The 15,063-nt window shown below is 40.8% G+C and overlaps 1 protein-coding gene across 2 annotated transcripts in view; it reads left to right on the plus strand.

Annotated features, from left to right (window-relative positions):
• Positions 1-15,063, plus strand: part of slc29a4 (solute carrier family 29 member 4) — a 41,362-nt gene that overhangs the window by 11,191 nt on the left and 15,108 nt on the right. The window contains exons 6-10 of one of the 2 annotated variants that reach the window (XM_034198945.1): positions 539-613; positions 1,491-1,750; positions 7,791-7,911; positions 9,025-9,212; positions 13,084-13,324. In XM_034198945.1, the coding sequence (XP_034054836.1) occupies positions 539-613; positions 1,491-1,750; positions 7,791-7,911; positions 9,025-9,212; positions 13,084-13,324 (885 nt within the window). Of the gene's footprint in view, positions 1-538; positions 614-1,490; positions 1,760-7,790; positions 7,912-9,024; positions 9,213-13,083; positions 13,325-15,063 lie in introns of both variants that reach the window. The other variant, XM_034198936.1, reaches the window with a different exon arrangement.

Consider the following 15,063-nt stretch of genomic DNA (forward strand, 5'->3'; position numbering starts at 1 on the left):
GTAAAGTGAAATGAGGATATTTATATAAAAAATAAAGAAATTAAAGTATGTTTAACTGTGTGTATTGGTGACACATTGTTTTACAGGCTTATTATAGGAGCTGTGGTTAAAACAATCACATTTTGGGGGAAAAAACAACAAAACAATCTACGACTGTTGCCAAAATGTATGCAGCAACACAGCCAAATATCGAACAAATAAGAAATTGAAGCAGTAAAACAAATGTCCCTGTTACATGGGGAGGCTCTAACGAAGATGATAATCTGGCCATCGTTTCTATACCCACTGAAGAGAATAATGCAACATTTTGGTGCTCTTAGTGCTGAGTCAGAGCTGTCAGATACTCAGTGGAGTCTGCAGTCTAATGTTTTCTCACTGATTATCGCAGTGACTCAGCCTCCAGCCAGCAGCAGTAACAGGTTCATTAGCCGAGGCCAGAGAGTCTCCTCCCCAGTGTGTGAGGTCTAGGAGTCGTGTTAATAAATAGTATTGTTAAAGTGTTTAACCGTTTGAAAAACACTTCGTCTTCCCTCCTCAGTGCAGCAGTCCAGTTTCTATGGTTACATGGGGATGCTGCCCAAGAGGTACACACAGGGGGTGATGACCGGAGAGAGTAAGTACGCTCACACTGACTCATTAATGTGCACGATGCAATATGATGATACTTTACTCTCAGATAAGGTCTTAAATTGTTCTTGCATCACAGCAGCTTCCATTCCACATCTAAAAAGGCAAATATTACGACAAAAAAAAAGAAAAAACAGACATTTAAAGAGGCCCTATTAAGCTCTATGGGGGTTTTCCCTTTCCTGTGGTGCATGAGTCAATCCTAAGATTAAATGCAGAGTTAAATCCCAGTTCAAATGTACGTTAAAGGGTCTTGAACCTATTGTCTTCAGTGGTTGTTATGTTATGTCAAATATCTGTTTTCTTGCTTCTTGTCTTGATATGTGTCTTTGTTGACGCAAATGGAGCTGCTGCGATGCAAGAAAAGAATTACAGATTTGTTCTGACGATAAAGTATTTTCGTATCGTAGCATATCGTATCGTATCTCATCTTGTACTATCATATGATATAGTCTCGTATTGTATCTTATAATATTATATCGTCTTGTATCGCATCATGTAGTATCATACTCTGTATCATTTTGTGTCAAATCATATCGTATTATATCGTCTTTTTACATCGTGTCTTAGCGTATCGCAAGAGCTGTATTGTTTTTTCCATTTGTTGGCATGTACATGTACAACTGCTGTTTGACATGTTAATAATTCAAAACAATAAAAACTAATGTGAGAAAAAACAACAAAAAAACACAGATAGACAGAAAGGAAACATAGGAGAAAAACATTAGAAGCAGACACACAGGGGGAGACAAGGACATTTAGAAGAAGCAAACATGATGTTTAGCACAGCAGTGAGTAGGTTAATCTGAACAGGTGAGTTTTGAGGCTCTCTTTCACTTCCTGTTCCCGTTCCTCTCCTCCAGGCACAGCAGGCGTGATCATCTCTCTGTCGCGTATCTTCACCAAGCTGCTGATCCCGGACGAGAGGAGGAACACGCTCATCTTCTTCCTGGTGTCCATCAGCATGGAGATGCTCTGCTTCCTGCTCCACCTGCTGGTGCGCCGCTCTCAGTTCGTCCGTTACTACACCAGCCACGCCCAGGGAAAAGAAGCGGGGAAACTTCCCGACGCACGAGACAACGGCACCGGATACAGAGTGCACCACGACGTCACCGCAGAGGAAGTAAGATTTGTAAGTTTGTGGAGAGATAATCGACTATACTGGTTGTATAAGTGTCTAGTGTGTATGGATGGTCTTTGCTAGTGGCTTTATGAATGGCAATGTTATTCAATTGTTCCGCTGAATATCTCAACAGTTGTTTTATGGATTGGGTAGAGCAACCTTTTTCAACTCAGGGCCCATTTAAGAATCTAAAAAAAATGTGCGGCCCACATTCAACCATAAACAATACGGAGGCTAAATAAAGTTCTGATTGGTCCATTCAGAACATGTGACACGTTGTTAATCCAGTAGTACAGACCGCTGTCAAGGACTTTACTGACCCTTGCTAAGGAGGATCAACAAAGAGAAAAATAAATCTTAATAATGGAATGTTTCCACACAAATTATAATGTTTTGCAAGATATTTTGCGGGCCAGTTGCAATGCATTCGGGCCGCGGCCCACAGGTTAGGATACGCTGGGGTAGAGGCATTCATGGTCCTCTGAGGATGAATCCTACAATGCCGTGTTAGAGTCAATCTTTATGGAGCTGTGTACAGAGGGGTCGGTTATTCCCAGAAATGTAGGAGAATAGAAATGAGAAAAGTATTGGATGGTGATGTTGGTTGATTGTTCTGCTAATATCTCAACCACTATTGGATGCTTTTACATTTCGTAGAGGCATTCATGATCCTCTGAGGATGAATCCTATGATGGCATATCAGGGTCAATGTAGGTACAAAAATAAATAATGTATGGAGGCAGGAGATTATTTATTTAATCAATCAATCAATCAATCAATCAATGTTTATTTATATAGCCCAATATCACAAATGTTACATTTGTCTCAGTGGACTTTACAGTTTGTACAGAATATCAGTATGACAATACGACACCCTCTGTCCTTAGACCCTCACATCGTACAAGGAAAAACTTCCGGAGAAAACCCACAGTTTAAAGGGAAAAATGGGAGAAACCTCAGGGAGAGCAACAGAGGAGGGATCCCTCTCCCAGGACGGACAGACGTGCAATAGATGCCGTGTGTACTGTGCTACTAAATTCATTTAATTTAGTAGCCATTTTGGTACAACACTATGGAAGACCCAACACTGTATGTTATATAATAAAAAAGCCCAATTCAAAACGATGTCTCTTCCGAGTCCAGATGCTGATGATAATATGTTGATTCTGAGCTTTAAATCACATTATGTTTTCTAAATGTTAAATCTGATTGCAAAGTATAATTGAATTAGGTCTTCCACTACAGCCACGATACACGATCCAACCTTGCAAAGTGAAGCCAGGTCGTTCCTTGACAATAAAAGAACACCATCTTTCGACATTGTTTATTATAATCAGGATTTATTTGATTTTTTCTTCAAATTGACTATTTTTTCAATTATAAATGGAACATCTTAAAGGTGGGGTAGGTAAGTTTGAGAAACCGGCTCGAGATACCCTTTTTGTTATATTCAATGGAATGCTCTTAACATCCCGATAGCAATGAATATCTTAAGTGCTTTGACAAAAAATCCATAAAAAAATGTCATCTCTGGAAGCCGTGGCACTGTAAAAAGCACGACCAATCATCTGAGCCAGCCCGGCTAAAGTAACTGGATGGCCTACCTGCCTGTCAGCCTTCCATCTGTGCACAAACTTATCTCGTGCCCTCATTGGTCATGTGCGCGTTCGTGTGTGTTGGAGGAGGGGCTCTGTAAGGAAGTGGGCGGCAGATTTTCTCCAGTTGTGTATTTTCAAATTCTAGCGTACTCGAGCTGGTTTCTCCAAAATTGCCTACCCCACCTTTAATCTTGTAAATTCTGAGTTTTTACTCTGATTATTCCCCTACTCCCCTCACTTATTTGAGCTGAAACCTCTTAACACTGGACGAGCTCCTCTCATTAAAGCTTCTCTCTCATTCATTAAAGGTGGGGTAGGTAAGTTTCAGAAACCGGCTCGAGTGCACTAAAATTTGAAAGTACACAGCCGAAAAGAATCCGCCCCTTCCTTCAGACTTCCTTACAGAGCACCTCCTCCAACCAGGCCCGGTTCTACGGGGGTGCATAAGGGTGCATTGCACCCTCATTTGAAAAATGAAAAGTAAAAAAAAAAGAAAAGAAAAGTGAAAAAAATGAAAAGTGAAAAATATTACATATATAATAACAATAATAATAAGAAGAAGAATATAGTTGAAATAAAATAAATTGTGGTTAAATAACATTGTCTGCTGCATTTATTTGGTCAATTTAAACGGTAAGTAACGTAATTATGTCAGGTGCGCGTGACATGTGCCGCGTGCGCGTTCGTCATCTGCAAGGTGCTTACACAGCAGTCAATGATGGACATCAGAAAATGGTTAAAACAACCAGCCCTAATCGCCAGCAGTAACACTGCATCTACTGCAGGTAATAACAGTTCAGATCATGGGGACATTACGTTACACTGTCGTGGACACTAACGCCCGACTCGCCGGCTTTGCCCGCCTCGCCCACGGAGGCGGAGCAGCCGCAGCTCTCTTCGTTACCCCAAACACCGCCACCCCTCAGCGGCCCGCAAGTGCCAGAGGACCTCGGCAAAACAGAGCCTGCCCAGGTATATTTAAAAAAGTACCCAACTCGCCTGTACAGTGGGGTAAGGCGCTCATTTTACAGCTCATGGTCTCAAAACAGAGATTGGCTGGAATATTCATGTAAAAAAGATGCCATCTTCTGCTATGCATGTAGACATTTCGGTTCAAGTAAGTCAGATGCCTTCACCACAACTGGCTACAACAACTGGCGCCATGCTCTTATAGGCTACGTGATAAGGGACTAGGAAGGCATGAATCAAGCAAAGAGCACAAAGATCCATAGATCTCTTAATTTTGCTCTCAAAGTGCACCAGATTGATGCTTTGAACTTCAATATTTAAAAAAAAATCTTCCCGGGGGAGCATGCCCTCGGACCCCCCTAGAGGAGGTGAGGACCCTCCTAGAGGAGGTTAGGTCCACTCCAATAGCACTTTACAACTGCACCCTCTCTAATCTCAGATGCACCATGAGTCATTTTGTTCTGGAACCGGGCCTGCCTCTAACACACATGAACGCGCACATGACGTCAGCAGACTGGTGAAAGTGGCCGCCTGTTGCTGGTGAGTCATTGAAGTACTGCTGCAATGCACGCCCAATGACGGCACGCCCAATGACGGCACGCCCAATGACGGCACGCCCAATGACGGCACGAGATACATTTGTGCGTGCACGAGATGGAAGGCTGACAGACAGGGCGGCAATCCAATCCATTGGTTGTACTTTTTACAGTACTACGGGTTCCACAGATGACATTTTTTTAATGGATTTTTTGTCAAAGCACTTTAGATATTCATTGCTATCGAGATGTTAAGAGCATTCCATGGAATATAACAAAAAGTGTATCTCGAGCCGGTTTCTGAAACTTACCTACCCCTCCTTTAAACCCGTTATTAATGATTCCACCACAGACTGTTTCTTCAGGAAGGGGAAATGTCAGCCGTTTAAACTGAGCTGTCACGCACCGCCCACTTCATGTCGAAGTCTGTGAGGAGCGTATCCTCTTCAGGGATCGAGGGCTGTGCAGAATCATTTATTTAAGCTACAGGCTGCTTTTTGGACGCCAAAAAAAAAAAGATAAAGACACATGAGGAAGAGGAGGAGGCTCCTGCAAACAGACAGAACATGAGAGTCACGACTCTGAGAGGAAACAAGGTTGGGAGAAAACTGTTGAGGCGAGGAGGTGAGACAGAAAAACAGAAAGAGAGAAAGAGAAATGACAGAAGAGGAGGTGGAGACACTTTGTATTCCTGCTTCAAGCATCACTTGTAGCCTGAAGACATGGAGTGAATATTCCGTGTGTGTGTGTGTGTGTGTGTGTGTGTGTGTGTGTGTGTGTGTGTGTGTGTGTGTGTGTGTGTGTGTGTGTGTGTGTGTGTGTGTGTGTGTGTGTGTGTGTGTGTGTGTGTGTGTGTGTGTGTGTGTGTGTGTGTGTGTGTGTGTCTGGAGGATGATTCAGGCAGCTCTTTGTTCTGGTTGCCGAGGGAAACCGTGGCTCTTTGCTGAGGGATAATCAAGAAGAGTGGTGCCTTCTGGCCCTGCAAGTCCCCTCTAATCAACTAATAGATCGCTGTGTGTGTGTGTGTGTGTGTGTGTGTGTGTGTGTGTGTGTGTGTGTGTGTGTGTGTGTGTGTGTGTGTGTGCACGTGTAATTGCCTGTGCACACCTGTGTGTCTCTGTGTGATGTGCATATGAAGACGTGTGTGTTATGAAAGAAGCAGGAAAAAAATTGCATTTCTATGCCTGTGTTTGTGTGTATGTGTGTGTGTGTGTGTGTGTGTGTGTGGTGTGTGTGTGTGTGTGTGTGTGTGTCCAACATCATTATGTCAACCTCCAGCCACTCCCAGTGATGGTCTCTCCCCCATAAACAAAAACAGCTGATGTCATGCAGCCAGGAAGCCATTCTTAGTGAAAAAAGATACATTTCACTGTAAGAGAATTTTGTTTATTTACTGTGTGACGGCTACATCTAGTGTTGTCCTAATGAACTGGTAATGTACTTCAAAAAGCCTTGAAATTATGTTCAGAAAATGCAAAGTGAAGGCAGGGCCGGCCCGTAGCACTGGCGTTATAGATGTTCGCCTAGGGCGCCAGATCTGGGGAGGCGCTGCGCTGACAGCTCTGGGAGGGAAACAATTTTTTTTTACCGTTGGCGCTCATCCTAATTTTCGGCCTTGATGTAACAACATTCATAATTAAGTAAACGTAACACCCTTTTAACCACGGTTACACTTTTCCATTTCATGGGCGCTGTAAGTGATGAAAATGGGGGATGTTGGCTTATCAGGCGTCCGCAGCTCACAGCCAAAGTACGAGTGAGCGTGGGAGCGAGCGTGGGAGAGAGAGAGAGGGCGCACCGGTACCGGCGCTGTTGTTATTAGAATCTGGTGCTAGCTGCGCTAACGGATATTAGAAGAAGATGTTTCTACAATAATGTGGAGGAGAGCTCTCTCCTGTCAGACTGAGAGGCTCAGTGAGGTAAAGGACTCTGAGTGTTTAGATAGTTAACTTTAGTCTAAGTTATCTCAGTGGGTCTCAAACGTTTTGATCACAATTTATGTAAACACATATTTCCAAGGCACTCCTTTATAATTATTGGGATAAACAGGTTTGAAATCATTCCAATCTATACTATTGGACAGTAAACCAGACATATCGTTTAAAGTTGGAGAGATAAAAAAAAAAAGCATAAATAAATAAATGTTAACTAGGTAAAATAAGATATGAATGAACAACAAAAATAAAATATGTTACATTTATTTGTCATTGGCTATGGGTTATTGGTTATGTTCGCATACTTATTTGATTAATAAAATGTAAACCGATCTTTTTCATATGGGTGTTTTAGAGTTGTACCCCCTAGATCTAGTAGTAATTCTGCTCAAAGTGCACCAGATTGAAGCATTTGACTTAAAAATGTTCAAACATTTCTTCCCGGGGGGGCATACCCCCGGACCCCCCTAGAGGATGTGACGTCCACCCCCCATTCTATTGTGTATTCCTTGGATAATCTATTGACCTTTATCTTTTCTATTGTACGATTCTCTGGCTGGGGGGGGGCTCCAGCTCAAATCTCGCCTAGGGCAGCAAATTGTCTAGAGCCGGCCCTGAGTGAAGGCAGGTGGTTTCTTGACAAAAGAACCACAACACTATTCTTCCACGTCTTTTTATAATCTCAGAAGATTTTCTTTCTCTTGAATGTAATCTTGGAGATATATATAATAATAATAATAATAATGATAATATTACCGCCTTCCCACTCATTAAATCTTCTTTTACATTTCAATAAGTCATAATGTAACACGTGAGTCGTGACATTGTTCTCATGAAGTAATCGAAATACTGACATTACTTATTATAACGTCACCTAGAAATCTGTAACCTAAACCATTTCAAAACACAAAGTAATATAGATGACTGGAGTCAAATCTTTTCTCTGCCTGTTTGTTTGATTTAAAAACAATTGAATATTCCCTCTGTATGTCCCTCTCTTCAGGGAAATGGAGCCACAGCGCCGACCTCTGCAGAAGAAGTCGTTGAGGACTTTGAGGGCGGGACGTATGTTCGATTCGACGCCCCGAAAGCAAAGATAAGGAGGAGCTGGCCCAGGGTCCGAGGTACCCTGTCTTTTAATACTCATTTCAAGGATTCAAGGCTTTTATTGTCATTTGTACATAGAGTGTAGTTATGTCAATGACATTCTTAGGTCACAGGCTCCTCCAACAGTAAACAGTAAACAACAATAAAAACAGATAATAGTGCAAGTAAATAAAATAAAATATAATAGAATTTCATTTCTAAATAGAATGGGCATCAGGCATCTAACCAAAAACGCATTTAAACTGTTGACTTGAACTGATGAGGGAGCCAGGAAGTGTTAAAAAGGCTAACTCATTTCCAGGTTAAGGACTCATACCTGCACCACTTTAAAACCCTAGTACTCCAACAGATGGAAGTGGAATTTAAATGCATGCCCTGGGCCGAGGACTCCTTGTGAATCTGCACCGGCTCAAGTGATAGCTTCAGGGTTTTAAGGTCACCTATTATGCAAAGTCCACTTCTTCATGTCTCTTCTACATCAACATGTGTCCCCTCTTCTTCATGTCTCTTCTACATCAACATGTGTCCCCTCTTCTTCATGTCTCTTCTACATCAACATGTGTCCCCTCTTCTTCATGTCTCTTCTACATCAACATGTGTCCCCTCTTCTTCATGTCTCTTCTACATCAACATGTGTCCCCTCTGTGGAAAGAGACTCTGAAAGTTTCAGGAACAAAGATTCTCTCTCTTTTTGTCCTGATCCATTTCTATAAAAACCTGTCTGAAAATGAGCTGATCAGATTTTGGCCACTTTATGATGTCATAACGATTTTTTGTCTTGTGTAACCATTAGCCAATCAGCAACCAAGGTAACCCCCCCCCCCCCCACCACCTGAATCTCCTCCTAGAGCACCATTGAGTTCTTTGTAACCAAATCTCTCTCAGAGGGGCGTGGGGAGGGGCTCCTTATTTTCATCTAAAGTAACAGACACAGAATCAGCACTTTGGAAACAGGGCTGAAACAGAGGGGATTATGGGATGCTGCAATGATCTGTTTGGTGTTTCAGCCAATCAGAGACATGTTCTGTATATATCTGAGACCTGTAATATATTGATGAAAAACAGTATAATAGGGGACCTTTAAGTGAGAGCTTCAGGGTTTTCAAATAGTGTGTGTGTTCTCTCTCCAGACATGATCCTGCATCGTTATGTGGTCTCCCGGGTGATCTGGGCCTACATGCTGAGCATCGCGGTGACCTACAGCATCACTCTGTGTCTGTTCCCCGGCCTCGAGTCCGAGATCAGAAACCCCACGTTAGGAGAGTGGTTCCCCATCCTCATCATGGCCACCTTCAACATGTCCGACTTCGTGGGCAAGGTGAGAGGAACCTTTTATGAAGTAAAGAAAGATTCAAGATTCAAAGGTTTTATTATCACATGCACAAACTACAGTGTAGAAATGGCAATGAAATTATTCTGACCTGAGCTCCTCCAACAATGCAACATATATAATAAAATACAAAATAAAAATGTGTGCAAAAAGTCAATATACATGTCAATAGAATATGATATGTACAAGAACAGAATATTAAATGAAATAATGTAAATTAAGACACAATTAAATACAGTTTATTGTGGAAAGATTCCCTGAATAAAAATAATTGTACAAATGTCCCGTGTAAAGGAGACGGGGTCTCCAGGACATTGGGTTTAGAGATGGCACGGTGTGGATGGGTGTGTCCCAGTAAAAGAACACGGAGAACAGACTTTCCCAGTTTAGATCTTTAATTATACTTGTTCTTGCTGTTAGCCATGTGTGGTCTGTAACAATAGTACAAACAAGGAATGGCATTAATAATAATCACAATTATCTATAATAAACAATTATAGAATCAATACAATTGAATTACATAAGCGAGTGAAATACACAAATACAAAGAAGTTAGCAACTAAGCTACCACTAGCATCCAGCACCGCTAACAAACTAGAGACATTACTGCCTACTAAGCAGTGGCGAGCCGTGACTTTTATACCTAGGCCCTCTGACCCCCCCTTCCCTCGAAAAAAAAGAAGAGATATTACGTCACAGCGTATACTTCAGCGGAATATCAAAACAGCGGCCCGGGGTGCAAAACGCATCAATGACAGCGACCCTCTACCACACAGAACAACACCATTTATATAAACACCTATCATGACAGGGCACCCACAGCCAAGTAACAATTACAAATGAATTAAGTCGGCACGGCGGCCCGCATTGAAAATGACTTAGGCCTACCTTTGATGATCAAATCACTTAAACACAAAGTCCATCCTCCTGTCCTTTTGGATGAAGCACTTGATGGCGGGGTCATTCAGCTGATCCTTTGCCACTCCAGTTTATCATTGGAACTCAATCTTGAAAATGACTCGGTTAATAATTTTGCAAACGATGTCATCACTATCACTGAAGTGAGCCATCATGAACGAACTTATGCTAATTATAAATCTATCGATCATAAATCTATCGTTTAGATTTATGATTCGAAAATAATAAAAGTAGGGTAGACATGTGGATATTATCCGGCTGAACAAAACGTGCATTTATCAAACAGGTTCGTTTTCCACAGACCTTATTTCGAGCTATTTTCCAAAATCCTATGGAGAAATCCCACTGCTTTCTGTCGAGGGAATCCGAGCGAAGCTTACTTCCGGGTTTTAGGACGCGTCACTGCACACATGGGTTGCATTCCGAGGGCTGCAGTCGAATAGTCCATTTAGTTTAGGAACCTTCCTAACGGAGTGAAATGACCCGGAAGTCCCTCAGTGGCAGCCATGATAAGTGCCGTTCGAATTCTCTAGAATGATAGGAAAGGAGGTTTCAAACTTCCTTTATAACCTCCTTTAGCTTAGGAACCACTGGACCTCCCTAACCGAAAGGAGAGGAGAAAGTGCTGCCCCACAATGCCTTGCAGCCGCAGCATTTGACGTCTCACAACAGTCGGCCGTTCACGGAAACAATCGATTATGACGGAGAAATGATATCATGAAAGTTACAGTGCTTATTAAGCTTTTTAAAACGTCTGTGGTAAGTAGCCAAAGTGCTTTGTTTTGAACGTTCATCAGTATTATAATCAAAAAGAGAAATATGAATGTTAGTTTTTACTGAAATGATCAAATAAAGTCAACATTTCACTGAGCTGTGTGGGGTTTGTTCAACTTTTAAAAGATGTTTGAATGGTGATGTACACAGTGATAGATGTTAAGGACTAACGTTTATAATAAATACATTTGTATTGATTTTAAGATCTTTTCATAGTTCATACAATCATACGTATTGGGATCATTTGTATTAATGTGGACCGGAGGGAGAGGGACGAGCATAAGTTTCACTTTCCTTTTTTATTTCAATTCCAACTTTGGTCCTGAAGAATATGTTTCTCTGTTGTCCACGTTCATAAAGCATAAAGCAACAGCATCAGAGCACGGTGCAGAGTCTCTAGATGAGTTTAGTCCCTCCTTCTTATTAAACATCCATGTTGTAGTCCGCTGTATAGAAAACTGTAGTTTCCATGGTTACCCCACAGCAGCAGACGCACATTCATGACGTCCGCTGGCGCATCATAAACACGTCGGATAGAGAAAGTGCATTCGGATTCTCTAAAGTACCGCAGTCTCTTCTCCTAAATCCTTTTGAATTCTCCTATCCACTATCCCTTAACCCGTGACGTTTCACTCAGAGGTCAAGGAATAGGAGATAGGGTTAGAATTTAGGAGCTGATTTTTGGATTATTGGAACGCAACCGTTGAGTTACCCTAGCTGGCCCTCTGTGAGTTGACAGCAGGACCATCAGCTCCTATCTTCACCTGCAGAGATGAGCTTCTTTTATTTAACCCTTCACATTCCAACAGAAACTGAACAGGCAGATTCTAAGGATTTATTTCTTTAGAAATGTTATTTTAAATACAATTAAATCAAGTTATTTTGGTAAAACTAATGAAAAATATAACAACAAAAAATTACGTCAGCTCAATTAACCGGGAGCATTAAAGGAAAGACACTTATAACATAACATCAACAAACAAACTTATGATATAAATGTGTGGGCTTTTAACATCCCGGCCATTTGTTAGATAATACAAATGAACCTGAACTTTAAAAAGATGGCGTTAACTCAAGCTACTTTCTTCCTTTCAATGTCAAATTATACCTTAAGGGCACCAGATAAGCTTTCTTTTATTCACATAAAGCCTTTGAGCAAAGTGCAATGATCCAAAAAATATATCCCAGGTTTAATAAAATGGGGCAACTCCTTTAAGATTTCCACAAGGTCGGCTGTGGTGTTAGACTCCTCCTGCCTCTGTAGAGCCGAGACGCTCAATTAAATCTCCCAAGGGCTACCATGTGAATATAAGAAAACACGAAGACAAGGTCATAGTGAGAAATGATGAATGCTTGTGTCCTTGTTGATCAAGTGTATTTTGTATTCAAAGGCAAATGTCCTCGTGGGATCGGAGGTGGATGTCCTGTTCACTTTTTAAGAACTCTTTATAGATTTTCACTTTGGTACATTGAGTGCAAATACTGTTACATTTAGTCAGTAAACTGTGTGTCGTGATGGGGATTATTTAAGCTTCACTTTACTTTACTAATATTTAATTATTATAAATCAAATCTAGTTGGAATGGTTTGACTGTTTGATTTGAGTGTTTGCTGGAGGTCCATTGTGTACAGAAGAGGATTAGGGCAACATGAGACATTTTCCGGGATGTAACCAAAAGTCAAACGGAAATTCAATTCTGACTTTTATTGAATTCTGGAAAAAAAAAATGTAAAGTATTTTTTCTCAGCAAAAATCTCAACGAAAAAATTCAGAACTCAGATTTTTGTTTTGGTCAAATCACCCACAAATTGCACTTATCCTCTTCCATAGTTGTTCATGTTAAATTATAGATTATAGCTGATTTAACCTAATCTTTAAAAAAGTATTGAGATTAAGAAAAAGGAAAGTAAAACAACGTCCTGACACTAATGAGGAAGATAAAGGTGTAACTTGTCCTGCTAACATTTACTCTGCACATTCGTTCAATGCTACCTTTTTCCCCCCAAATTCTGCTATACTTCACACATTTATTTTCAGAGGAATTTGTCATATTCTTGTTGAACTTTTTATTTTTGTATATATATTATTTTTTTGTAAACTACAAACAAAAAGCGTAAGACCTCTCATCCCTAAAACACACTTCTCTCTCTCTCTCTCTCTGCTCAGATCCTGGCAGCGCTGCCCTTTGATTGGTCCGGAGGCCGCCTGCTCTTCTTCTGCAGTCTGAGGGTGGTCTTCATCCCCCTCTTCGTCATGTGTGTTTACCCGGCCAGCGCCCCCACCCTGTCTCACCCCGCCTGGCCCTGCATCTTCTCCCTCCTCATGGGAGTCACCAACGGATACTTCGGGTCCGTGCCGATGATCCAGGCCGCGGGAAAAGTGCCGCCCGAACAGAGAGAGCTGGCAGGTGAGAATAATAATAATAATAATAACTCATTCTATTTAGAGGCGCCTTTCAAAAGACACCTTACAATTCATAAAATATCCTAAAGAAAGGTTTAAGACAGTACAAAAGGACTGTAACAGGGGACATTACCTCAGTGGGGATTCATTTTCTGTAGAGATAAGATAAGATGTATTTTATTGATCCCAATTTGGGAAATGTTGGTGTTGCAGCAGCATAACAAGACATGGCATTGTACAATATAAATGTAAGGACTAGAAATAAACAAGAAAGTAGAAAATATACATGATGAATTACAAATGGACAGTAACAAAACATAAAGCAAGTTATTATATATATAAGTATGTGAGGCATGGAATATTAAATATGAAATCAAATATAGATAGAAGGTAGGTGTAGGTCTAATTTAAGTGTAAAACCGGACAGGAAATAAATAACCAAACTCTAGATGGATTACATTAATGTATCCAAAAAATACAACACTGGCTCCAGCTTCTCAAATGTGAGGATGTGCCGCTCTGCTCTGCTTTGTATCAATGCAAACTGAGTAGATTTTAGATTTTGATTGGACAAAGAACAAAGACAAAGAAGAAGTTTCTGTACACCTCGAATGTTTGAATCGAATCCCAAACCGATGCGTTGATACAATAAACTGTTGTTGAACCGCATCGATGCGCAGAAAGAAGAATGCTAGCATGAGTAGATGTACGCTTCCTTCGGCACGGTGATAGGATTTGCCGGTGTAATTCGGTAGAAATAGAAAATAGTTGCTACTGTTAACTGTGATGGTTATTCTCGCGTCCAGGAAAGAGAAGCTTAAAAAGGAGACTAAATGGAGTCTCTGAGATGTTTTCAAATTGGTACTTTAATTAATAAAAGGCGCGGTACAGTCACAAACAGGATATCGTCCGACAGAAAAGCAGCTGTCTCTGGCCCTCGCTAGCAGAGAAAAGAGGCCGAACCGCTCAGGTGCTGCTCTTATATAGCTTCTGTAGGCTCCTCCCTGCGGGCCGGCCCTCCACATCTTAATGTCCGTTGTTACGTTTAAACAGAGGATTCAGGCATTGTACATTCAATACATACTTAAACACGCCTCTTCTCCTCATATTGTCTTTCATCACTTTTCCTTTAACACATTCTAAACGTTGTAGTTAATATTCTAAAAAATACAGAAAATACTTCACGGCTGGTTTGGTTTCTGGTCATTCCGGATGTTGTCACATCTTACCCACGTCTGTAAACAATAACTTTATTCAAATAAACTATACCTTCATTTAATATTCAGCAATAATAATACGTCTATAGTTGCAGTGTTAAAATCAGTAGGTTTCGGTGTGCATCACTCCATGTCATTTCGCTACTAAATTAACCTCTATAAGAAATGGTAAACTAGCCACATGCTAACTGCTAACCGGAGATGAAGGATTTTCAGAATAAAAGCTTAACTGGTTGTGCACAATAATTTTCTGGTTTTTCAGTATAAAACAGCATTTAAACTGAAGGTACATTTAAGGTACATTATGCCATCAAAACATTGATTTTAATTTCTAACAATCCCTCCTTACACACCTAAAAGGTGTGTATAATACTGAAATCAATGAGTTCTTCATCTGAACTCTGCATAGTACATAACTCATATCAAAAACATACAATCAAAATGGAATGGTTCGAATATCCTCAATTTTACAAAAATACAAAAATACTTTGACTGTGTTCAAACATAAAAGTTTTCCCTTGTGCAT

Source organism: Gymnodraco acuticeps, unplaced genomic scaffold, assembly GCF_902827175.1.
Source record: "Gymnodraco acuticeps unplaced genomic scaffold, fGymAcu1.1, whole genome shotgun sequence".
In the NCBI taxonomy this organism is placed as follows: domain Eukaryota; kingdom Metazoa; phylum Chordata; class Actinopteri; order Perciformes; family Bathydraconidae; genus Gymnodraco; species Gymnodraco acuticeps.